This window comes from Esox lucius, chromosome 17, assembly GCF_011004845.1.
Source record: "Esox lucius isolate fEsoLuc1 chromosome 17, fEsoLuc1.pri, whole genome shotgun sequence".
In the NCBI taxonomy this organism is placed as follows: Eukaryota; Metazoa; Chordata; class Actinopteri; order Esociformes; family Esocidae; genus Esox; species Esox lucius.
In genome coordinates, this window is record NC_047585.1 from 37,304,253 (window position 1) to 37,331,572 (window position 27,320).

Consider the following 27,320-nt stretch of genomic DNA (forward strand, 5'->3'; position numbering starts at 1 on the left):
TGACTTCACCCTTACAGACGCACACTCAGCCCAAAGATAAACCCGCTGTCACACAGAGGAACGGCTGGGGTGGGCGGAAGGATGGTCCTGAGCAGACTGACACATCTGATCACAATTTTACAGCTGTCTGTCCTGTTGGTCAACAGAGGTTAGCATATCCTGTTGGTCAACAGAGGTTAGCATATCCTGTTGGTCAACAGAGGTTAGCATATCCTGTTGGTCAACAGAGGTTAGCATATCCTGTTGGTCAACAGAGGTTAGCATATCCTGTTGGTCAACAGAGGTTAGCATATCCTGTTGGTCAACAGAGGTTAGCATATCCTGTTGGTCAACAGAGGTTAGCATATCCTGTTGGTCAACAGAGGTTAGCATATCCTGTTGGTCAACAGAGGTTAGCATATCCTGTTGGTCAACAGAGGTTAGCATATCCTGTTGGTCAACAGAGGTTAGCATATCCTGTTGGTCAACAGAGGTTAGCATATCCTGTTGGCCAACAGAGGCTAGTCTATACTGTTGGCCAACAGAGGTTAGCATATCCTGTTGGCCAACAGAGGTTAGCATATCCTGTTGGTCAACAGAGGTTAGTCTATACCGTTAGTCAACAGAGGTTAGTCTATTCTGTGGGGTCAAAGGTGAAGTGTCAAAACTCACTGGGCACTCCTGAGACCAGGCGTAGTGGTCGCAGCACACGGAAGGCTCTGAGAGCTTTGACGTCGAAGCCGCCCGACTTGCCGCCGTGGCCGTGCATGGAAGGATGGAGCGCCGCCGCTGCTGCCGCCGCCGCCGCACCTGCCTCCGCCTCCTCCTTCGTCTCCACAGAGTCTTTGGTCAGAAGCTCCAACACCACACTGAACAGTCTGTAGAAGAAGACAGAAGGAATGGTAGGTACTCCAACACCACACTGAACAGTCTGTAGAAGAAGACAGAAGGAATGGTAGGTACTCCAACACCACACTGAACAGTCTGTAGAGGAAGACAGAAGGAATGGTAGGTACTCCAACACCAAACTGAACAGTCTGTAGAAGAAGACAGAAGGAATGGTAGGTACTCCAACACCACACTGAACAGTCTGTAGAAGAAGACAGAAGGAATGGTAGGTACTCCAACACCACACTGAACAGTCTGCACTCACTGACAATGGAAAGTGATTGAAGCAGTTAAAAGCTCAGGGCCTGTAACCGTAATGGGTCTTGGAGGATGAGCTACCATCAGGAACCCCCTGTCTATGCAAACTGACTTGTTATGGTCCAAAGGGCACCAGTTCTGGATCAGCAGACTGTCTCTGTGTGAATCTTTCCCTTGACCAATACAGCAGAGAGAGAGATATAAAGCAGTACTGCAGTGCAGAGCTAGTAACCTCAACGACTATACTTCATAAATTCTGATCAATATACACACACACACGCACACATATCCTGTACATAGATTCAGATGTTAAATGATTGCCACCATTGGTATAGATGACAAATAAATACAGCACGTTAAAATGCAAGCACTTATTTAATGTACAAACTGTATGGACAACCAGACAGTTCATACAAAAGTATATAAATCAACACTAGTGCACAATTGAGCGCCGTACCGCAGTGTGCTGAGTGAAGTGTGAACATCCTATAGTGAAAAGTGTCCACTCAGTTCCAGTCAGTCCCCCCAACCGAGCCAGGAAGAGAAATCATCCCAGCACATCACATCAAAGCTGGAGAGCAGTAAGCACTAAAGGGGCTGAATGGAGCCGCCAATAGAGAAGGGCAGAGCCATAAACGGCCACACTTCAGAGCTGTGGTCACAGGCCACTGCAGCCACGGGTGGAGCTCAGAGTGCCCCGCAAACCCTTACTAAATACTAAAACTATGCCTCCATCTATTTTCTTTTAGAACGGTGAACAGTGAATGCAAATGCAGATGAGGGATCGTTCGGAGACCATGTCATCACTGTGTGGCTGACGTCTCGTGACGTGTATTAAGAATGGGCAGTCTTTTCTGCCTGTTGATAATACGTAACAGTCAGTCATCACGTGGGCATAACTGAATTCGGTCATGCCACTGTGTTGCCTCAATCAGTTGTGTTCGTGCTAGCCACACCCTTTTCCTGGCACAGTGGATATAAAAAGTCTACACACCCCTGTTAAAATGCCAGGTTCTTGTGATGTAAAAGAATGAGACGAAGATAAATCATGTCAGAAATTTTCCACCATTATTGTGGCTTATAACGTGAACAATTCAATTGAAAAACAAAGTGAAATTTTTTAAGGGGAAAAATGAAAAATAAAACCTTATACAAACCTGGTTGCATAAGTGTGCACACCCTCTTATAGCTGGGGATGTGGCTGTGTTCAGAATTAACCAATCACATTCAAACCCATGTTAAATAGAAGTCATTACACACCTGCCATCATTTAAAGTGACTCTGATTAATCACAAATAAAGTTCAGCTGTTCTAGTGGGATTTTCCTGACATTTTCTTAGTTGCATCTCAGAGCAAAAGCCATGGTCCGCAGAGAACTAATCAAAGCATCAGAGGGATCTCATTGTTGAAAGATATCAGTCAGGAGAAGGGTACAAAATAATTTCCAAAGCATTAGATAGAGCTACAAACTCATACCTATCTCATTACGAGTCAGGTCTCTGGAACACGTGGATGTTTTCAGCTTGGCCCACAGGTCATGATATCAACCAAAAGCTAAGCCACGGAGTGACTGGAAAATCACCCTCATCAGGAGCACTTACAAATAAATTCCTTAAAAATGACCAGTTATTGCAAAAGCAATTATGTGAAAATATTTTCTAAATTCAGCAGAGTCTCTGGAAAAGGTGGTGGTGTCTGTTTTGCTCTGGGACTCCCACAGGCTGATCTATAATGGTAAGGGTAAGCACAGCACGCTGTGGGAAAATGGACAATAAGGGTACAAAAAAAATTCTATAAAAATTAATACTTTTCCTCCCATCTTTTGGATATAAAGAATTAGTATATAATAAACCAGTAAAAAAATTAAAAAGCCTTTATTTCATTGCCACTTTTTATGTATATCATTTTCCATAATTGTTTCAGAAAAGCTACAGAGGTCCTATGACTCCATATCAAAATACATTTAGTGCCTTGGACCTGTGTGTAATAAGCATGTTATTTTTCATATTGGAGTTACCGACGTGTTTGTATTTGAATAAGGACAGGGTTTATCATGGCGTGGCGTCTCTACAAAGGCTTGGCTGGATGGCCATGTGTGCTGCAGTGGTCAGTCAGTCAGACTTGCATGATTCATCAGGATGCAGCTCTCTGCATCAGACTGCATGACAGATCAACCCTGCATGGTGCATTCAGACACTGATCTGACCTAGCTACCCAGTGGACTGTATCTGTATTAGGGGAGGGCAGGGAGGGGTGGAGGATATCAGGAAAGAGAAGGAGAGAGGAGGCTTTGAGGGGAAGGAGAGAGAGGGAGAGGACGGAGAGAGGGAGATGGATAGGAAGTGAGAGGAGGGAGAACCGGAGAGAACAAGGAGAGGGGGAGAGGAAGATCGAGAGAAGAGAAAGGAGTAATAATGATAGAATCGTGAATAACAGAATAAATGTGGAGTGAGCAAGATAGCAATAGAGTAGCATAGCAAGAGAAGAAGACAGAGTGTGAGTAACAGAAATGAAAGAAAGAGTGGAGATGTACTGTATATAGAATGAAAAAAATATATATGGAGAGAGAGGAGATGGTGTATGGAGACAGAGAGAGGAGATGTTGTATGGAAACAGAGAGAGGAGATGTTGTATGGAGACAGAGAGAGGAGATGTTGTATGGAAACAGAGAGAGGAGATGTTGTATGGAGACAGAGAAAGGAGATGTTGTATGGAGACAGAGAGGAGATAATGTATAGAGACAAACCGAGAGACAGGAGACATAGAGAGATGTTGTATGGAGACAGAGAGAGGAGATGTTGTATGGAGACAGAGAGGAGACAATGTATGGAGACAGAGAGGAGACAATGTATGGAGACAGAGAGGGAGGAGATAATGCATGGAGACAGAGAGAAGAGATGTCGTATGGAGACAAACTGAGAGATAGGAGACAGAGGAGATGTTGTATGGAGACAGACAGAGAGGAGATAATGTATGGAGACAGAGAGGAGACAATGTATGGAGACAGACAGAGAGAGAGGAGATAATGCATGGGGACAGAGAGAAGAGATGTCGTATGGAGACAAACTGAGAGAGAGGAGACAGCAGAGATGTTGTATGGAGACAGACAGAGAGGAGATAATGTATGGATACAGAGAGAGGGAGGAGATTATGTATGGAGACAGAGAGAGGAGATGTTGTATGGAGACAGACTGAGAGAGAGGAGACAGAGAGAGAGGAGATGTTGTATGAAGACAGAGAGAGGGAGGATATTATGTATGGAGACAGAGAGAGGAGATGTTGTATGGAGACAGACAGAGAGGAGATAATGTATGGAGACAGAGAGAGGGGAGGTAATGTGTGGAGACAGCCAGATAGAGGATATGCTGTATGGAGACAGAGAGGAGGAGATGCTGTATGGAAAGATGGTGAGTCAGTCCACTGATGGTAAAGCTGTGATTTATCCTCCATGTCTTTTCTAGGTCATAAACCGTAGGTGGAGTTGGGTCTCCATCAGGATCAGGCCATTGACTGAGACTGTATCCCAAATAACTCCCTCTGTTCTTCACAGGGCTCTGGTAAAAAGTAGTGTACTATAAGGACCCAGGGTGCCATTTGGGTTACAGATTAACGGTAGAGTGGAGGGAGGAGGCTTAGGGCCCATTCACTCTTACAGCAGTTATCAGGACGACATATTCATTTAAATAACATTTAAATAATATGTAAATATACCTTTCAATTTACATTTGCCACAGGAACGTATTGCACCAACAAAGCTCATTGATACGTGGAAAACATCCGTGCAGCATCAAAACATTTTCTGTTGCTTGGGCAACAAGGGTATGTAGTTGGCTTGCTTGCTTGTTTAGTTAAATATCTAATTATTTTCATGAAATTAAGTTTGATTTGTACTCACAGGGATTACTTAAGCCTAACAACACTGAAAATGATGGCAGTAGCTGCTTCTGGATTGGTTTTAATTCAAGCCACCAATCACTAAGCTATTGCTAAAGTGAATTATGTGTATTTATTTGAATCCTAAAATTAAAAACATATTTGACATGGCAAAGGTTATTTAACAGGTGTCATTTTGTCAAAAAAAGACGCAAATGACATTCCAAAGACACTGTGTTTTATGAACTAACGGGCTGTATTTCTTTGGTATTCATGAAAAACAACATGCAAGCTAACAATCATGCTGAGCCAGCAAGTTCAATTTCATATTGAACGAAAAGGGAATACAGCTGGGGATGCTGCTAACCAGCGGAGCCCACATAACGTTTAATAAGTTCCACTAACAGCTAGCTAGCCGCTGCTGCGGAGTTAGTAAGCTAGCTAACATTCTTTTTCACAAATGAGCAGCTGCGTCCTACCGCCAGCTGCTGCAATGTGTCCAGCTGACCATGAGGAGCCATTTCTGAAAACATGCCAACAGGCAGAGTATGTTACACACTTCATGAAGTGAGCTGTTTGTGTCTGAGGCACAGTCAGCCTGTTATCTAGTTATGTAGCTAACCGGAAGCGTCCTTAGGTCTCCAATAAAACCATAGCAGTGTCCTTACAGTAGGCCTCACAGAAAAACAGGCCCTCAGAGAAGTCAATCTCAACCACTGTCACGGCCGAGGACACAGTGGGGCTAACAGATACAACACACATGGATAACTCCATAATGCAAAGGCAAACAAAAGGTCTGAACTCCAGAACGACACCAGCAGGACCATGGGGGGAAACACTAGTGATGATCACTCCATCCGGCAGTGAATGGGTGACTGGGAAGAGGAAACTCTGAGATAGTTACCCAACGACGACAATGACAAAATCCAGCATGTTCCATCCGTTCCTCACATACGCATTCTGGTGTGCCACCAAACCGTAGGCAATGATCTTCAGAAAGGTCTCGATAGTGAAAATGACGAGGAAGACATGTTCTACCGTTTCCTAAAGAAAGAGGGAGAGAGAAGAGAAAAGAAGAGAGAGAGAGAGGTTACCACATTGTACATGGTTCATATTATAACATCTGAAACTTTGAAAGCGTATAGTTTAATATGATCATTAGGATATTTTATATCAATTTGATGACATACATACACACATTCACTTTTACACAAAGTCACACACACACACATACCCACAATCCAAAGTAATTTCTCTAATGTTTTTGAAATAAATTCAATGGACAGTCAATCAAAGCCACACAGAGACGAGAGAGGACAGAGGGATAGAAAGAGAAAACCAAACCGTAAAAGCTCTCACTGTTACATAAATGCCAATCACTGGGATGGTTGCAGTGAAGCACACACACAGACAGAGGGGTTCAGGATGTTTTTGGATTAGCCAGGAGAGCACCCCCTGGCCTCCAGCAATACAGGATGACACAATGCAAGTTTTTAGACTACATCTCAGTCTGAATTCAATTCTGAGTAACAATTAGGTATCTTACATCCACTACATAGTGCTTGCTAACAGAGCAGTAACCTGTTTATTCTGCCAGCTCTGGTCTTTGGGTGGTCCCATTCAGCTCAGTCTAATCCAAACTCTTGACTGTCTTCTGGATTGTTCCAGTACACATGCAAGTTTTTAAATGTGTCAGGTCCTGCTAGGTTTCAGACAAAGATCCTGTTCAGGTCAGTTGTCCTGCTAGGTTCAGGTCAGTCATCCTGTTAGGTTCCAGTCAGTTGTCATGTTAAGTTCTAGTCAGTGGTCCTGCATAAATTCAGTCAGTGGTCCTGCATAGATTCCGTCAGTGGTCCTGCATAGATTCAGTCAGTGGTCCTGCATAGATTCAGTCAGTGGTCCTGCTAGGTTAAAGTCAGTGTTCCTTCCAGATTTCAGTCAGTGATCCAGTAGGTTTCAGTCAGCAGTCCTGCCAGATTTCAGTCAGTGGTCCTGCTGGTTAAAGTCAGTGGTCCTTCCAGATTTCAGTCAGTGGTCCTGCCAGATTTCAGTCAGTGGTCCTGCCAGATTTCCATCAGTGGTCCTGCCAGATTTCAGTCAGTGGTCCTGCCAGATTTCAGTCAGTGGTCCTGCCAGAATTCAGTCAGTGGTCCAGTAGGTTTCAGTCAGTGGTCCAGCTAGGTTTCAGTCAGTGGTCCAGTAGGTTTCAGTCAGTGGCCCTGCCAGATTTCAGTCAGTGGTCCAGTAGGTTTCAGTCAGTGGCCCTGCCAGATTTCAGTCAGTGGTCCAGCTAGGTTTTAGTCAGTGGTCCAACTAGTTTTTAGTCAGTGGTCCAGCTAGGTTTCAGTCAGTGGTCCTGCCAGATTTCAGTCAGTGATCCTGCCAGATTTCAGTCAGGGGTCCTGCCAGATTTCAGTCAGTGGTCCTGCTGGGTTTTACTAGCCAGAAACAGTGTTCGAGGAGTGAACATTAGACACAGTCATTTAAGTCTTCACATACAGGACGTCAGAGACACACACAAAGCATCTCCTCCTGAGGAAGTCCTTAATCCTCCTGCTCTGTGGACAACATACAGTGAATGCAGGAGTATTGTGGGCTGTGGGTCGCGTTTTGCCAACAGTTTATTGCCGATTGAATGGAGCACTTGGCCCAGTGAAAGAGACACCGGCCCCTTTGTTACCACTGTAAAAGGTTGAGCGAGGCTTTCGGCTCACTCCTGCCAATCTATTGAGTGTGAGAGAGAAAAAGGGGCAGAGAGAGTGGGACAGAGAGAGACACACACACAGCAAGGCAGAGACAGACAGACACCCAATGCTGTCTGTGCATCCAGATTTTGCAGAAGTATTCTCAGGGAACAGTGCATAATCCCAAAGAACACATGCAGAGCTGATTTAGAACAATACCCACAAATGATTGAAATCCATAATGGGCTGTAACATTTCACAGCCACTTAAAGGAAAGTGATTCTCAAACTTTTCATAACAAAGCCCTCATCTACAGTGATTAACCTAGAAAAGGGCTCCCAAAACCAGCTAGTCTTGGGGCTCTGTTCGCAAACCAAATAAGAACAAACAGAGTGCCAGGAGAGAATCACAGCTAGACCCAACCAAATCAAAAGAAAATAGTTAGAGAACTCTTTGACACACTGGAAATAATCAACCAAAACACAAAGCAAATGAGGTCTTCCACATGAGAGGCACTGTCTTTAACCACTAAGGATTGTGTTAAACTGACTAACGTTTCTTATTAAGTTTACCTCCACCACAAATAGCGTTTATGAACTGTATTGCTTTTGCCACTGGCTGTTTTAACAGCTTATTAGCCAGTAATAAGCTTACTAGTATCTACTAACTTCCTAGGAATAATCATAAGAATTGAGCAATTGCTAGCGATACTGAAGATGGACTATTCCATGCCAGAAACAGTCGCAATATAACCGTATACAGTTTTATGTTTCGGTTTTAGCCAGCTAAGGTTTCGTCTATACGGATTAATTCATAATGCGTACTTCGCTTACGCCTGTGAGGGGATATGCACTCAGGATCTATAGTTATTTCTTTATAGAGGATGATGTCCTGAGGAGGACGAGCAAGCCAATCAGCGGTCTAATCACATGAATTGAACCACCACCGTATACCAACATCATTCTGTTGTGGGAATATGCAGACATAATTCTTACACAGAAATTTTTTATTTTTTTTTGCTCTCAAACTAATTTAAAAAATGCACTCCAGAGGTGTTTATTTCACAGTTTATATGAAAAAAAACTATGGGATCTTCCTTTTTTAACACAATAACAAATAGCATGACAAATAATGACATCTACGAACTAAAACATGAGGAAAAAAACAGCTCGGCCCCATCAATAAAAGAGATGACAAGCTGTGAGTATGAACTTTATAGGACGCTCAATGGCAGTGAATGGTGAAGTATGGTGTAGTGTGTTGTAGTATGTAGAAATGACACAATGTTAGATGCGTTTTACCTGACCTGCTTAGTTGGCCTACTCCAGAATTGTGTGTAATACATTAGGTTGGCGAATATAAATGTGATATAAGTAAACTATTATTGAAACTGCCATTTCATCCGGCATGGTACTTTATGATTCACTGCAATGTCTATCACACTCTAAAACAACACACTCGTCACTCCCCTTGAAGAACTGACAGTTTTGGCTCAGTACAACCTACATCAAGTCACTTGCCAATAATCTTGTGTAACAGTTGAAAGGTCTAATTCTTACCAAACACTCAAAAATGGAGCGGTGCCCTGACCAATTAGGTGCCCTGACCAATTAGCCTGAACTGCCTTGCTGAGGGAGGGAACGTCAGACTTTCCACCTTGTTGGCTCAGGGATTTGATAAACTTTACAGTTACTGGACTGATGCTCAAAACACTCCGGCTTCCTGACGGTCTACATGTTGAAATTGACCAACTTATCAGCATGACACAAGTTGCTATAACACAGTTCCTCTAAACACATCTCCTTCCTGCTTAACAAGCATGCGTCTCCCGGCTGGCACCTCCTGACTGCTCAGGAGTCTAAATTATTACAAGACTAGGTGGTACTCTGATGACTACGAGTGACTAAGAGGCTTCCTGCACTGCTTTATTCTCACCTGAGTAGGAGTAAAATGTCTTTTCACTCAGCACTTACAACCGATGTTCCACAATGTGTGGACACAGCTCTAGATGTCATTCCCACGTGGCCCCAGGCGTCCAGAGAGAACAAGGGGGGGGGGGGGTAAAAAGTCTGGTGGAGGTTACACACTCGTTGCACACTACCTCCGAAGATGCCATCTCGAGCTATCAATCTCTGCAAATTTACACAACAAAATAATCTAGTGACTCCAGTTTTCATCAATACCTCCCGGAAAATAGCATAAAGTAAGCAAGCCTAAAGTGACAGCGAAAGATACAGAGCTACACAGAGAGACAGAAACAAAGAGAGACAGACATGGTTAAGGAGAGAGAGATGCAAGAGAAAGCTAAAGAGAAACAAAGTGATAGAGACAGTTAGACAGAGAAAGAGGTAGAGAAACAGTGATAGAGAGAGAGAGACAAAGACAGACAGGAAGAGTAGAAGAAAAAGACACAGACAGAGACACAGTAGGAGATTGGCAGAGAGAGATAGAGAGAAACTGAGTGATAGAGAGAGACAAAGAGGGACAAAGACAGATAGGGAGAGAAACAGAGTGATAGAGAGAGACAAAGAGGGACAAAGACAGATAGGGAGAGAAACTGAGTGATAGAGAGAGACAAAGAGGGACAAAGACAGATAGGGAGAGAAACAGAGTGATAGAGAGAGACAAAGAGGGACAAAGACAGATAGGGAGAGAAACTGAGTGATAGAGAGAGACAAAGAGGGACAAAGACAGATAGGGAGAGAAACTGAGTGATAGAGAGAGACAAAGAGGGACAAAGACAGATAGGGAGAGAAACAGAGTGATAGAGATGGAGAAAGCAAAACAGAAAGATAGAGACAGAGAGAGAGAGAGAGAGGGAGGAGCAAGGCCTGTGGGGCAGGCCATAAATATCTCTGAGTCATCGCACAGCTTATTTGTGCAGTAAAGAGACGTACAGTATGCACTCTCATACACACAAACACTGATACTAACAGAACATTATTAAGAGCTCCCACAGCCAACAAGTCACACACACACACACAAACACACACACACGCCCAAAGGTGCATACAAGTACCACAACCCAATTAAACTTTTCCATTTGAATCTACAAATCACATCACTGTCAAAGGACTCGAATAACCGAATGGTGGTGGTTCCAGACACAGGTGGGTACCGGAAGTGCCTCCTTCGCCACACCACCAGGCTGCCCGTGACCTCTGACACAGAGCACTACCTCACAAGACACCTGCTTCATCTTGGTTTGGACACCATGCATGGTCAGCCTGTGATCATGGCAGGGACGCCTGAATAACAGGGCTGCCCCTTAACCCCGAGGCTGTTAAGGTACGACACAAGCGCTGACCTCTTAGGACCCTGTCCTGAAAGAATGTAACGAGGAAGAATTACACATCACTGAGGAGTGTACATTTATATAGAAAATGTTGGTTGGCACGTGAGAGCACAGAAGGAGGGAAAATAGAAACAACTGCGACAAAAAACAATGCAGAGACCACCTGCCCATTCTGACTCATTCCTGACAGCCCCCCTCAACACACACGCACACACACTCACACACACACACACACACACACTCACACACACACCCCGCTCCTGCTCCCACAACCCTTTGTTCCCCATCGCTGCTCAGGTGCCACAAAGCCCCGGACTGCTTATGAAAAAGGAGGTGCATCATTAACTTCAAGGTTGTCACATGTTTTTGGGACCTTGTCTGCAAACAGTCAAATGCTGCCTCCCAAGACGAGCCCCTCCCCCTGGCCTCCCCTTCAGGTTGGACCTTTTAGGCATACCAAACAGAATGTCTGATAACCGCCAGCACACCCACACACACAACCGCCACTCTCTTAGACTTTGTTGCTCTGTCTCTGGCCTGCCACAGGGGGAATGCATGTCTGAATGCAACACCAAAGTCTTTGACACTCAAACAGAAAGAGAGAGAGAGAGAGAGAGAGAGAGAGAGATGGACAGAGTGAGAATTCACCATGCAGAAAGATCCAGAAGGAGGCTAAAGCACTGAACCACACACAAACACAGTCAAACATCAAGTCTCGTAATAAGGGCCGATCCAAGCCCTCTCCTTCAGCCTCGACATAAACTGTACAACTCTCTGGTAACTACACTGGAGAGGAACTCCATAACCCATATGGTGTCATGGTAAAGTCCATTACTTCATGTTTTGTTGATGCTGGTGGAAAACCATCACTCAGACACGGCTCCAAATTGTCCATATGTTGAGGACTGGTGACTGAGATGGCCATGGCATTTCTTTATGTTAATCAAAACATTAATTGAGAACTCATGCCTTGTGGACATGGACATGCTCTAGCAATGAACACAAAATAACACCTTACGCTTGATGGAGTTCTAATTTCTTAAGAATTGCACAGGAGCTCAATATACTTTGTGTCCCATATTTACTCAAATGTTTCCTTTGACCTGGTTATGAACAGTGAAGAGAGTCAACTAGAGCCATCCACTAGGCTCCCAAAATGATTCATCTCATCATTCATAAGTAATGGGTCTTGTTCGTTAGCAGAGCAATCGTGGCAAGTGGCAAAATAATTTCCTACAGGATCAGATCAGGCTGTCTCATGCTTACGACTGCATCCATAATGATTGCAAACATGTGCTAAAATAAGCAGAGCTCTAATTGAAAGCTGATACAGAATGCCTCAGAAAGGCTCAGGGAGGGAGTCACTTTTAAGTGTTCGATCACAATTTGAGATTTTTTTTTTTGTTAGACTTAACCAAATAGCATGTAAAGCCTTTATTACGTATTAATTTCATACACCCTATTAATACACAAGTGATCCTACTGGGATTACATTTCTTTTCCCGTAAATCTCCTTTACGAGCAATCATATTTAAAAGCCAATCCAATCATTTTGATTACATGAGATGTTGTACATTTACATTGTATTGCAAAATGATTATAGCTGTGGAAGTTGATCACATGATCACCTGAGAACGGTGAGCTAGTACACAAAGTGTGTGTATCACATGATCACCTGAGAACGGTGAGCTAGTACACAAAGTGTGTGTATCACATGATCACCTGAGAACGGTGAGCTAGTACACAAAGTGTGTGTATCACATGATCACCTGAGAACGGTGAGCTAGTACACAAAGTGTGTGTATCACATGATCACTTGAGTGATGAGTAAGTAAGCAGCATGAATCACGAGGCGTATCATTGTGTTAATGGCACGGCACATCTGTCCTTGTGGCGGAGGGCCAGAGTCATATGAGTCACACGGTGACATCCTGTGTGCTTAATATCACTGTATGTCCAGGACGACCCAGTCTCCTTAGAGACAACAGAACCCCCACCATCCATACAGTACATCCCTGTATGTCCAGGACGACTCCAGCTCCACGGAGACAACAGAACCCCCACCATCCATACAGTACATCCCTGTATGTCCAGGACGACTCCAGCTCCACGGAGACAACAGAACCCCCACCATCCATACAGTACATCCCTGTATGTCCAGGACGACTCCAGCTCCACGGAGACAACAGAACCCCCACCAAACCATACAGTACATCCCTGTATGCCCAGGACGACTCCAGCTCCACGGAGACAACAGAACCCCCACCAAACCATACAGTACATCCCTGTATGCCCAGGACGACTCCAGCTCCACGGAGACAACAGAACCCCCACCAAACCATACAGTACATCCCTGTATGTCCAGGACGACTCCAGCTCCACAGAGACAACAGAACCCCTACCAAACCATACAGTACATCCCTGTATGCCCAGGACGACTCCAGCTCCACGGAGACAACAGAACCCCCACCAAACCATACAGTACATCCCTGTATGCCCAGGACGACTCCAGCTCCACGGAGACAACAGAACCCCCACCAAACCATACAGTACATCCCTGTATGTCCAGGACGACTCCAGCTCCACAGAGACAACAGAACCCCCACCATCCATACAGTACATCCCTGTATGTCCAGGACGACTCCAGCTCCACAGAGACAACAAAACCCCCACCAAACCACAATATCCATGCACACCACTGCCTCATCCAAAACACGCAGAAACCTTGAAGATAAGTGTCAAGTGGGAAGTATAAATAAAAGGACAGGAATGCCTCTGGTCCAGGGTGTAGTGTTGTAACACTGTTAGGAAGGGTGAGCACGCTGTATGTAACATCCTGGACCAGAGGTAAGACAGCACATTGAATATAGATCGGCAGCAGACATATCTGAAGTATCTTCTGAAGAACCAACATTACCCGCTGTTAAAGTTGAAAAACAGAGAAACATGCGCTCAGATGTAATTCCCATTCATTCTAATTCAGTTAAGAGGCATGACAGACACACTCCATCAATCGGCCAAATTGTTTCAAAACAATCTATTATTTCTGAAACATTGTTTGCATTAAAGTAATCACTACTGGACCTAATTCATATGCTGTACAGTTACAGATATTAACATATTTGACTAAAAACATTTCATCCAACATCCACTGGTGCCGCTCTCCCTCTGCAGTTGTCCAACTGTCCTCAGAGATGTGAAGCAATGGATTGGTACGACTGTAGACCCCTTTAAAATCCAACCTTGCGTGGACTTTGTTACCAGTGAATGTGATGTTACAGGTGTACAAGACAAATGGCTGCTCTGGTTTTGCAAACATGAGGAAGCCATCATCATTATACTGCATCACGACTGTCACTTTCTCGTCCTCCCCTGACTCTCCACTCTCCTTCTTTCTCTCACTCCTCTCCATCCCTTTCTCTCCATGACTCCTCTCTGTCTCTCTAGCCCACCTCCCCGTTCCCAATCATGCTCCTTCCTCCCACTCTCCCTTTTTCCCTCTCTCGCTCTGCCTCTTTCTCTTTATCTTTCCCATCAGTATGCAGTAGATCAGTAAAAAGAGTCTAGGCCAGCCAGAGGGTTTAAGGGAAACCAGCACACAATGCTTCATCAAAACATCATCCTGTGAATGTGTGTGCGCGCGTTTGTGCGTGTGTGTGCATGTGAACACACGTGTGTGTTGCATAATTGTGCCATTTTGGACATAACTTTAACAGAATTGACACACTTCTTAGCTAACAAAAGAGCAAGGGCAACATATAGTAATTTGAGGTAGGACAGTCAATCTATGATTAAAACATTTGACCACTAACAAAAGGGGAGACAAATCCCCCTCGCTCTCTATCCTCTGCCCCCCCCCCCACGTCTTCCTCTCTTCCCCTTCTCTCCCCCTCATCCTCTCAGGAAGAGAGTTTCTCTCAGAGAGCAATGTTTATTAATGCACTGTAACTTAGCAACAGCATCATCTTTTCCAGACTACAAACAGGCAGCTCTACAAATGTAAAAGCTCAGCGTGCTGTACCACTCCTGACCACAGAGGGCAGTGTGTGTGTGTTTGTGTGCGTGCGTGTGCATGAGTGCAGCAGTGAGGGGGCGAAAGAAGCTATGAAGAGGCTGTGGGTGTCATTCTCTGAAGGGAAACAGCAGCGCTACAGCAAGCAGAGGTCATATAACATGAACTAACACTGTTATAGTGTGTCTATATAAGATACAATGTGAAGGTATGCGGAATTCTATGATGGCCGCTATGTTAGTTATTAGACACATTAGCAACAATATTTGTTATTATCCACATTAGCCACAATGTTAGTTATTAACCACTTTAGCCACAATCAGTGTCGACTCTAGACTTTAGGGGGCCCTAGGCAAAATTTGATAGGGGGCCCCCACTCCCCTATCTGTCGAAGGCTCCTTAGCAGTCAGAGGCCCTCTAGTGGTCGGGGGCCCTAAACGACCGCTTATGTCGCTTATGCCTGGAGCTGGACCTGGCCACAATGTTAGTTATTAGCCATATTTGCCACAATGTTAGGTATTAGACACATTAGCCACAATGTTAGATATTAGACATATTTGCCACAATGTTAGATATTAGCCATATTTGCCACAGTGTTAGTTATTAGCTATATTTGCCACAATGTTAGGTATTAGACACATTAGCCACAAAGTAAATTATTAGCCACATTAGCCACAATGTTGGTTATTAGACACATTAGCCACAATATTGGTTATTAGCCATATTAGCCACAAAACGAGTTATTAGTCATATTGGCCACATGTTAGCCCCAATGTTATTAGCCACATGTTAGCCCCAATGTTATTAGCCACGTTAGCCACATGTTAGCCCCAATGTTATTAGCCACATTAGCCACGATGTTACTTATTAGCCACAGGTTTATTTTTTGAAAGGACAGTAGACACTCACTCTCCTTGCATATTTTATTGTTATCTCCCAGGCTTTTATTGACAGTGAGAAGCAGAGGGAGACAGATGAAGATGTAACATAGTGGTGAAAGGTAGGGAGAGCTATTGAATCCTGAACTCAGGCCGGGTGCCTCATATATTCAATGAACTGGGTGTGTTTCCACTGGACCACATTGAGATGTTTCTAGCCAAAATGTTAGTTATTAGACACATTAGCCACAACAACGTTGGTAATTATATGCATTCAGGAGTTAGCCTATGTCAAAGACCTGAAGGTAAAATCTATTTCAGCCCTTACATGACATTTTACTATTAGTCGATAAGGTCACTTTTGTCACTATTGTGTGGAGACTGAATTAGAAAGTCAGTCAGTCAGTGAGCCAGGCCAGAGAAGCTGAGATGATTCAGGCCAGAATAGCCAAGGTAATTCTCACAAAGGTACCAGAGCTCATTAGCATGATCATCAAAGCTCAGGCTGATGTGGTTATGACTTGAAACCCCTCAAACAATGGGTCCAAGCGTTGACTGACTTACTGCCTGCATTCTAAATAAAACCCTAATCCTCATGAGTCCTGGTGGTGCACTATCAAGGGAACAGGGCATCATTTGGGACCCTGGCAATTACGGCAAAATAATGACACATTTTCTGGAGTCTTATGAATCTGTGGTCCTACTACAGCGCTGTGAACATGGAAACATGCTGCTCTGATTCAAGGACACACAGTATCAGTCAGACATGTATAATGCAATGTGCTTATTGCTTGCTACTATCTTTTCTGTCTGTCTCTCTGTGTCCCTCGATCATGATCTCTCTGTCTGTCTCTCTTTGTCTCTCGCTCTCTGCCTGTCGGTTTGTATTACTCTGTCTCTGTCTCTCTCTTTCTTAGTCTCTCTTTCAGACACAGATGTAGTTAAGCATAGAAATTGACACACACGTTGGCAAACTCAGTGAGTCATTTCTGAAGATCTACTGGTTGGCGGATGGGGGATGATGATTATTGGTTGTGGAGACAGAGGGGATGAAAGCTAACTGTTTTTTTTGTGTTACTGTACATTTTTTGGTTTATATTCTATGTTTTATATTTTCATGGTAACACAAAAAAACCAGTTAGCTTTCATCCCCTATGGGTGTTACGTTTATCTCCTCTTTCTTTTCAAACAGTAGGCCTTCACCTTCCTGTGTCCTCAACCAGTAGGCCTTCCTTCTCTCTGTCCTTAATGTATGTTAATGTCTGTGAATCTATGTTAATGTCTGTGAATCTACATCTTTGTATATATATACAGAGAATAAATACAACACTGTTAATACTGTGCTGGAACAGGGCATAAAACTCAAAAAGATTAATGAGCTAATCATTTCAAATGTCAGTATTTAACAACTGTTTCACCAAATGGGCAATCAGCTTGCTTTAATTGGAACCACCTCCTTTTACCGGTAGCTTAGCAACCAGGTAGAACCTAACCAGAGTCAGAGAAGATGAGCAGGTGCGTGAAGTGAAATAGAGACAAACACATATAAATAACAAAAAGACTGATTCAGTGATTCAGTGAAGATAAATAATAAGAACGTTGGCCGTCGAACGGTTACTGGACAAAGTTTGGGATAATGATAGAACAGGATTTTCCCAGTTTCAATTTGATAATTGGCGGTACTTGAGGTTTCTTTTCCTCGTCCCTACTCCATCATTACCTCGACGAACAAAGGGTAAATCACATGTATTAGCTTTTATCAGTATTATTTCATTAATAAAAGAAACGTGTGCATTTCATCATTTTTGTTGTGAAAAGTAACTTAGGTTGTATGGGTATAATCATGTTCAATAGAAGCAGCGTGGTTATACTGGACGTCGCCATTTTGGATGTTCAGTCTACACTACACGGAATCGGTGAGAAATATTCACATTGATACACATCATTTTGCACTTCACTTTCATTTTATAGGAAGCCCTATAAGTACTGTAAAAAATATATGCATTGTAGGAGTTTGAAAACATACATTAACATACATTCAGACATTTACATACTGTACACTCATACATGTTACCAACCTCCTAAGGTCAAATTATTGAATGTATTGTATTTGATTTGACTTAACCCGTGAACTGAAACTACATTTTACTAAGATCATGTATTTTGAGTGATACAGGGTGCACCCAAGAGTATATAGAATACTTGTAGTAGGTATTGAATTGTATGTTGTGGATTCATCGACTACATAACTTGATTTGCTTTTCTACAATCTTATCATAGAAGCTGGCAATCTATTTAAAAATATCAAACTGTGCCCACGTCTAATTTAACATTCCACTCCGCTCCAGAAGCCGAACCAACTAGTCCATAAGAGATTGTAGTTCTAAACACAAATTCATCCAATTAATAGGTGCTACATAAAGTTCTACTGGTCGATGATACAGCGAGATGAAGGTCTACTCTTTGAAGGACTACAAAATCACCAGGGCACTGAAGAGGTATAATTTCATAGCACAGCAACAGGAGCATAGTAGTGACTGACTGACCTCTCGATTCATTCAGTCAAAAGAAGAAATCTTTGTGCAAAAGCAGTCATTTGTAACACCCAGAAGACACAGCACACCCTACCGTGAACAATGAACTGAAAACTCAGTAGAGTAATGATTCTACAAGCCTCTAGTCCACATATTGTTCAGCACAGGGACGTATTGCTGTTATTTTTGTCTGAGACTTGTAAAAGGGTGCTTTACACTTTGACTGACTTTTATTTATTAAGTGCCCCAACCCCAAAACAAATACACTCTGGCACATTTAACTACAGAAATTTAGAAAACTACATTAAAATCAGATATAAAAAATGAGGACATACCTCCTGAAATAAGACTTGAATTTGGTATGGAATAGGGTATGGAATAAGGTAATCTCCCCAGCAAAAAGAGGGGTCTCTGCTCAATTTTAGACCCAGTTAACACCAAAAGAAACAAAATGTACGCTCTTTAATCTGAGCCTAATTCAACCTGCCCTCCAAACATCCCGGAGCATGTCAACACCTACAAATATCTTGGTATTTGTCTTGATTGCTCACTATCATACAATGTCCATATCACCCACCTGCAGACTGAAGTTAAATCCAGAATTGTTTTCATGTTCCATGTCAAGATGCACTTCACCTATGCTGCCAAGTATACGGTTGTAAAAACGACCATCCTGCCAATTCTCAACTACTGCAACGTTGTCCTTAGGCTTGCCGCCAAAAAGCTCCTCCATAAGTTAGATGCAATTAAACAAATCGCCATCCACAACAGCCATCACAATCTGGTTAATTGGCCCTTCCATATACACAATGACAGACACGTTGGTACCAATTTATATACAAGTCCCTATTAGGCAAATGCCCTCTACATCATAGCTGACTCCAACATTTACTACTCCAACAGTATCCCGCACAATGGTAGACATATTACTCCCTATACCTATCTGTGTACATTACTCCCTATACCTATCTGTGTACATTACTCCCTATACCTATCTGTGTACATTACTCCCTATACCTATCTGTGTACATTACTCCCTATACCTATCTGTGTACATTACTCCCTATACCTATCTGTGTACCGTACTCCCTATACCTATCTGTGTACATTACTCCCTATACTTATCTGTGTACCTTACTGCCTATACCTATCTGTGTACATTACTCCATATACCTATCTGTGTACATTACTCCCTATACTTATCTGTGTACATTACTCCCTATACCTATCTGTGTACATTACTCCCTATACCTATCTGTGTACATTACTCCCTATACCTATCTGTGTACATTACTCCCTATACTTATCTGTGTACCTTACTCCCAAAACCTAACTGTGTACATTACTCCCTATACCTATCTGTGTACATTACTCCCTATACCTATCTGTGTACATTACTCCCTATACCTATCTGTGTACATTACTCCCTATACCTATCTGTGTACATTACTCCCAAAACCTAACTGTGTACATTACTCCCTATACCTATCTGTGTACATTACTCCCTATACCTATCTGTGGATTTGAATGTAGTTTAATGTTTATTGTGAATTTTCTGTTTTGTGTATATCATGTTTCTGTGACAAAGGTGGCATCCCAACCCCCGCTATCCCGCGTTCTATTGGACGCCCCTCTGTGATATATTTTATATAATCTGGACACTTGAAAAAGAAAACTATTATAGTGTTAAATCTGCCCTGTTGTCCATGTCCACTTGAGCAGCCTAATGCAAACTACAACCCCCTCCTTAATTCAACAGTAACCAAAAACAAGCAATAAATCTATTCTTAAAATTTTTTTTTTTTTACATATGTATAGTTTAACCCTCATGTGTGTTATTTTTTCTCATCTGCCTGTCCAGGACTAGTAGACATTTTATTGAATTTAAGTGCATCCAGCCTATACTTTCTGCTTGGCTGTTTTCCTAAGCCCCCAAACACATTGGCTCCATAATGCTTCTAGCATACAGAACATTCCCTCTTCATTATGCCTGAGCAACTAGTAATGGGTTCTTTTTGAACAACTCTTTTTGGTGAATCACGATTCATGATTCATCTCAGTAGGATCTTTGGATCTTCAAATCGCATTCAACAGAAGGAAGGATGAACAAAATGAACGGTGATCCATGGCTCTTTCGGATCTTCAAATCTCGTTCAACAGAAGAAATGATGACCGAAATGACCAATGATTCAGGGATATTTGAATCTCGTTCACAGGAAGGAACGGTGAACGAAATTAACGATGATCCACAGATCTTCCAATCTCGTTCAACTGTAGGAACGATAGAAGGCGAACGACTAATGAGAAAAAATGTATTACAAAATCACTCATCAAGCTTCATAATTGATCACAGTCAATATTATTGTTGTCTATTTTCGTTGTTATACTGTGCTTATTCATTTGACCCATCTGGTAACACTGCCAATATGAAAAACAGTTACCTCCTATGGTCACATTCGCTACAGTATATCGCTGGTAGGCTATTAGGCGTATGAGTGCAAAACCATGCTGACACACAGAGGCGGTGCAAGATTTGGGAAGGCGGTGACCTTTGAGCTTTATATGCAGGAAAATCAGAAATACAGTGTAGACATTTTTAATGCTGTAATTGACTGTTGTAGCTGGCAATGAATGATTTTCAATGCAATATCTATATAGGCGTACAAAGGCCCATTATCAGCAACCATCAGTCCTGTGTTCCAATGGCACGTTGTGCTTGCTAATGCAAGTTAATCAACTACGCTAAAGAAGGCCAGTATTATTGCATCTTTAATCAGCACAACAGTTTTTAGCTGTGCTAACATAATTGTGTGTGTTTTGTTTTCTAATCCAAGTTAATTATTTTAAGAGGCTAATTGATCATTAGAAAACCCATTTGCAATTATGTTAGCACAGCTGAAAACTCTTGTGCTGATTAAAGAAGCAATAAAACTGCCCTTCTTTAGAGTAGTTCAGTATCTTCAGCATCAGCAATTGTGGGTTCGATTACAGGCTCAAAAAGGCCAGAAACAAAGAACCTTCTTCTGAAACTAATCAGTCTATTCTTGTTCTGAGAAATGAAGGCTATTCCAAATGCATGAAATTGCCAAGAAACTGAAGATCGTACAACAATGTGTACTAGTCCCTTCACAGGACAGCGCAAACTGGCCCTAACCAGAATAGGCCGAGTGGGAGAGCCCAGTGCACAACTGAGAAAGGGGACACATACATTATTACCTCGTTTGAGAAACAGACACCTCACAGCTCCTCAACTGGCAGCTTCATTAAACAGTCTCCACAAAACTACCGTCTCAACGTCAACAGTGAAGTGGCGACTCTGGGATGCCGGCCTTCTAGGCAGAGTTGCAAAGAAAATGCCATATCTCAGACTGGCCAATAAAAAGAAAAGATTAAGATGGGCAAAAGAACACAGACACTGGACAGAAGAACTCTGCCTAGAAGACCACCATCCCAGAGTCGTCGTATTACTGTGTTATATAGTCTTGGCCCATATCTCGCAGTATTACTATATTACAAAGACTTAACCCACAAGAGAATCTGTGTTCTTTAACAATGCGACCTTTCTCATTGTAATCTAAAAAGCAATATGAATCCTGAATCAGCAATCCTGCTACCCGAGATACTTCAAACAACAAATGTTGATTGTATTTCAATGAGCTCATGATGTTAGTGCAGTTCACCCAAGAAAACAGATTTTCTCATTCTAGTTAGATTGGGAAATGAATTCATTATTTGATGACAATTCCTATAATCATTAGACAGGACAGGAGCCTACATAATAGACCAATGTAATTCCTGAATTGCCCTTTGGGTCCTATAGGAGTCAATACACATTGAGTGCAGCCCCCCAACTGCACGCCCATTAGGGATAATGAGCAGGGGGTGTCAAAGTGTGAGGCACAAATGAGCAGTTAGATAAGTGACTAAACACACACTTGTGCCATCATCTCCACTGGAGTCCAGAAACACTGCCGAATGCCCGCGACAGCCACAGCTAACCACCACTGTCACACACAAGACATACAGTCACATATTAATTAGCAGAGACACGTTCAAATCCTTTTTGTTATCATTTTTTTTCATTTCAAGTAAATTTGAATAACATGCCCCAAGTCAACTTTTTCAGTTGGATATACTTGAACGTTTTTAGAAATAATTTTCTGTAGGGTATTATTTGAAAGCATTTTTATCACCTAGGTTAAATGAATGGTAATTGAATCAGTGTATAAATCAGTTTAGGAACCAGTCAGATACATGCCAATAATCTATGTGATTTTTCAAACAGTCCAATAGGCAATTACTTTGTGTTTCCAAACACACCACATCAGAAAAAACAGTATTTTATTTACTTACTTCATTGTTATTTAACAGGGAACATTTATTGAGAACTAATTAAATGTTATAACCATACCCTAGCCAAAGGCATTGAATTGCAAGACAAAGAAATACACAGAACAACATAAATACTTTTAAAAAGAAAATCCAGGAGGAAATAAAATAGAATCCTAAATATAGACAAATATGAAGATCAAGGTTAAGGGAATTTGCCAGGCGCAATCATCACAAAAGTCTAACCTAAAGTAAATGTACTGTAAATTACTGTGTGGTCATAAACAAGGTCAAGACTGGAGAACACATGATGTGTTTCTGCTCCAGCAGTTTGCATCATAGATGTTACTTTACTGTACATATGTATTCCTTTTTTCCATAATTCACCTACGGTCATTTCCGTGTTCTCCATTGGTTCACCTTCGGCAACCCCTATTTCAGGCTCCATTGGTTCGCCAGTACCATCAATTCAGTATCCATTGATTCACAAGTACCATCAATTGAGTCTCCATTGGTTCACAAGTACCATCGATTCAGACTCCATTGGTTCACTAGTACCATCTATTCAGTCTCCATAGGTTCACTAGTACCATCTATTCAGTCTCCATAGGTTCACTAGTACCATCTATTCAGTCTCCATTGGTTCACCAGTACCATCAATTCAGACTCCATTGGTTCACTAGTACCATCTATTCAGTCTCCATAGGTTCACTAGTACCATCTATTCAGTCTCCATTGGTTCACCAGTACCATCAATTCAGACTCCATTGGTTCACTAGTACCATCTATTCAGTCTCCATTGGTTCACCAGTACCAACGATTCAGTCTTGGGCAGTTTTCTCAGAAAAATTTAACCTTCTACATGGAACCTAAAATGATACAAATGGGATCCAAAACAGGTTCCCAGGAATAACCAAAGGGTTCTTGATAGAACAAAAAAGGGACAGCTGAAGGACCCTTTTAGAACCATCACTTCATAAGTTTCTCCTTAGCTTCTCCAGTAATTTTTGTCTCAGCTAGTTTCCCTGTGGTCATTTCAGCCTCGGCTAGTTTCTCTGTGGTCATTTCAGCCTCGGCTAGTTTCTCCGCAGTCATTTTAATCTCGACTGGTTTCTCTCAGTCATTTCAGTCTTAGCTACTTTCTCCATGGTCATTGCCGTCTCCGCGTCAGTGTCCTTTCGTCCCCACTGGGTGAAGTGAGTTGAAGTGAATGGTATTGTCAAACCACAGTGATGCAGACACATGCACAGTGACATGATAGCAGCCAGGATGCCCTTTGTGCATGCTGCCCTATGAAGAATGCATTAATCATATTCACAGGGAAAAGGTCATTGTTTCGCTCAGCTACCTCCAGCACCAGGAGCCTCCTGCCGACAGCTCTGGGTCTTACAGAGAGAAGTCAGAAATAATCTTGAAACCGGACCGGGCCAGTCAGAGTGCGCCGTGTGCCTGGACATTTCAGACAGGTGAGGGTGAAGACAGAAAGGACAGTATACAGAGGGGATAGGGCCCTGTTGGATATGGTCGTGAGGACGTGTGTGTTAGAATTGTTTGCCAACATTTTTCTTTTCCCCCGCTTCACAAAAGTCTGTTGCCTACATACCATATTGGGGTTAGGTTCAGATTTAGGCATTTGGATTAGGTTCAGACTTTGAGTTAAGGTTATGTTAAGATTCAAATATAGGGTTGGATCAGGTTTAGGTTCAGATTTAGGCATTAGGGTTATGTTTGAATTAGAATAGGGTTATAGCCAGTCCTGTATCACATGGCTCCATAAGAGCTCAAATCTGGCACCATCAAAACTAAAAGAAACAGATTTGTTTTGAATAACACATTTAGGTGTTAGGGTTTAGTTTTTACGATTAAAAACTTAAAGTTAAAGTTCGGTTTTGGGATTTATGATATCCCCATTTGGTAGCTTTGTTTGAATGTGTCTGCATGTGTGAATATGTCAATGTGTGTGCGCATGTGTGTGCGTGTGTACGTGAAGTGAACAGTATTAGCCCTAATATGGACTTCCTCTTGCTTCCTGGTGGTTGTGGGGACCTCCAGTCTTCCAGTCATTGGCCCTGTGTGTGTGTGTGTGTGTTCCTGCCTGAGGAGGAAATGACTTTCTATTTATAAGGAGCTTCTTGCTGCTGCATTTAACCAAGCTTCACTAATAAGACTGGCAGGCTGGGAGGCCCACGCTGTCAACCAGGGCTCAATGACTCCGCAGCACACCGCAATGGGTCCAGTTCATTAATGCACAGAGGACCAAAATGTTTGGCAACGAAAAGCGAAAAAACAAGACAAGACAAAATCAGGTAGGTCCCTCCCTGTTTTCTTCCGATTGGTGCTGACCAAATATGACCCGGTTCTAAACATGGATCTCATTCGTCCACAGAACCTAGTCAACAGTTATGTTCAGAATGACATCAAACGTCGCAATAAGCAGCATACTGGAATTGGACGAGGGTGCCACTGATGTTTGATTTGGAGAGACTCCGGCTGGACATTTTATCCTCGCCGTTGCACCTTTCTGAGCAGTTGTTTCCAAAATATCTTAGAAAAGAAGCTCCCCGTTGACTTCTCCCACAGCTCACGTCAGCAGAGCTTAGTCTGCGTTCAGCCTCGGTGTTTAAAACACGTCAGCTGGCTGAGCTCAGAGTAAGCTACCGAGTTAACGGTACAGCAAAACCTGACAATCTCTCTTTCCCTACCGCTCCTCCCTCCCTCCTCCCTCCTCACTCACCCTTCTCACCCCCAATGCATCTCGGAATGTGTTGCGACTGGAACTGTCGCTGAATTTAATCTGCATGTAAATAGGGCCTCTACATCAAGTCATTGGATCTAGGGGTCTCACCTGGTTTTCAGCCACCCTGACAGCCAGGCCATGCCGTCTGACACCGTACCACACCTTTGCCACCAAGGTTCTCCCATCATCAGCCACAGCCAACCAGCCCACCTATAGGCCTGCATTAAATTGCATATATTGTGTGTGTGTGTGTGTGTATGTGCGTGGGTGTGTTTGTGTGAATGTGTGTGTGCGTGGGTTCGTGTGTGTGTGTGTGTGTGTGTGTGTGTGCGAGAGAGAGATGTAGGATGGTGCTAGGCTCTGGAGCCCTCAGCCCTTGCAGCCGTGTTGGCTGCCATTTTCAAACCAACTCAGCGTTTTTACACTTTAACGTTCCACCTCCTGAGACCTGTGTGTGCGTGCGCACTTTAGTTGGTACAGTACGTTTTATTATACAATAGCCCTATATCAACCTCCTTCCGCCGACATGTTTAATAAAAAATTCAAAAGGCATTCAGTGCATTACTTCGATGAAATACACTTGCCCAACACTGAACTGTTTGAAGACAATAACATGATTCAACAAGCAATAACATTCTCTGTTTTAGGACACATTCAAGCTAACTGTATTAGAGGAAACTAAAAAATTGGTCTTTAGGCCACTGCCATAATAAAAAAAACTCCCTGAAATGACATAAACATTTAATGAAATGTGTAAGAATGGTTTACAACTGCAATTTGCCAGCGTAGAGGAAAACACAATTAGACTCATACAGAAAGCATCTTTTAGTTGTTTAGGCTCTGAAGACAAAAAGTTTGGATTTATATTCAACAGTCACAATTAGGGTTAAAGGACCAATCCTCACTTTCTTTTGAAGTTTGTTTGTGTTCATACTGGTATTGCTGTTGATACATTTCAATACATTTCAGAGATAGTGCCCATATTCAAGGAGACGTCCTGGGAGAATGGGGAGACTCATAATCAATAAGAAAGCTTACAATAACTAATAAACAAAAGTGATCAGAAACACTCCAGGAGGTCAGTGGAGAGTTATCAGCCTCTTCCATTCAAAGAACACTTCACCAACTGAAATGATGCTCTACACCGAGAGGTGTAGCAAAAACACTAAATATGGGTTACTTGTCTATTGATTAGTAAATTGTTCACAGCAACAGAATTAATTATACATTGAAACATCTTCTCTGCTAAATTTAAAGCCAATATTTTAAACTAATTGGCAACGCTTCGTCAAACAGCAAGCACACTGCCATAGAAATCTGGGAGTATTTAAGGGCAAAGAAGTAGGAAGTTCTTGATTGGCCAAGTCAGTCTCCAGAAATAAATCAAATATGACTTTCATTTGCATGGTGAAGGATGGGACTTTTTCAGTGTTTTTTTTAAATCTCCCATTTTGGGCGAGATGTGTAATATGTTGCTTTTATGTGCATAATCTACTCCAAAACAGTGCATTAAAGCATCAAACAACTAGGTTTTATTAAACCAAACAGGGTCTATTTATGGAAAATAAAGAATTTGCTTTAAATTTCAATTAGCTGGTTAGTCAGAGAGTTGGCCCAAAAACTGATCTTGGTCAGGGACATTGGGACTAGTGTGACTGTCAAAGAGACTAGTATAGTATATCGATATAAAGTCCACCTCTCAGCACCGACCAAGTATTTTGGTCAGTCGCAGCATTTAGGAGGCACTCTTTGGCGGTGGCCAGTGTGCCATCTGAGACGTACAGGACCATACTGTTTTGCCTGACACTGACATGATCAATGCAAATCCCTAACTGACAGCAGAAAGATTTGCT

The 27,320-nt window shown here is 42.6% G+C and overlaps 1 protein-coding gene across 15 annotated transcripts in view; it reads right to left on the bottom strand.

Moving 5' to 3' along the window:
- The window catches only part of cacna1da (calcium channel, voltage-dependent, L type, alpha 1D subunit, a), a 103,093-nt gene that overhangs the window by 65,299 nt on the left and 10,474 nt on the right, over window positions 1-27,320 (bottom strand). For all 15 annotated transcript variants that reach the window (XR_004574656.1, XM_034287405.1, XM_029114022.2 and 12 more), the window contains exons 4-5: window positions 5,903-6,042; window positions 652-857 (exon numbers count right to left, since the gene is read on the bottom strand). Coding sequence is in view for 14 of the 15 variants with exons in the window: in XM_034287405.1 (XP_034143296.1) it covers window positions 652-857; window positions 5,903-6,042 (346 nt within the window). In the remaining variant the exon portion in view is untranslated. The remainder of the gene's footprint in view (window positions 1-651; window positions 858-5,902; window positions 6,043-27,320) is intronic.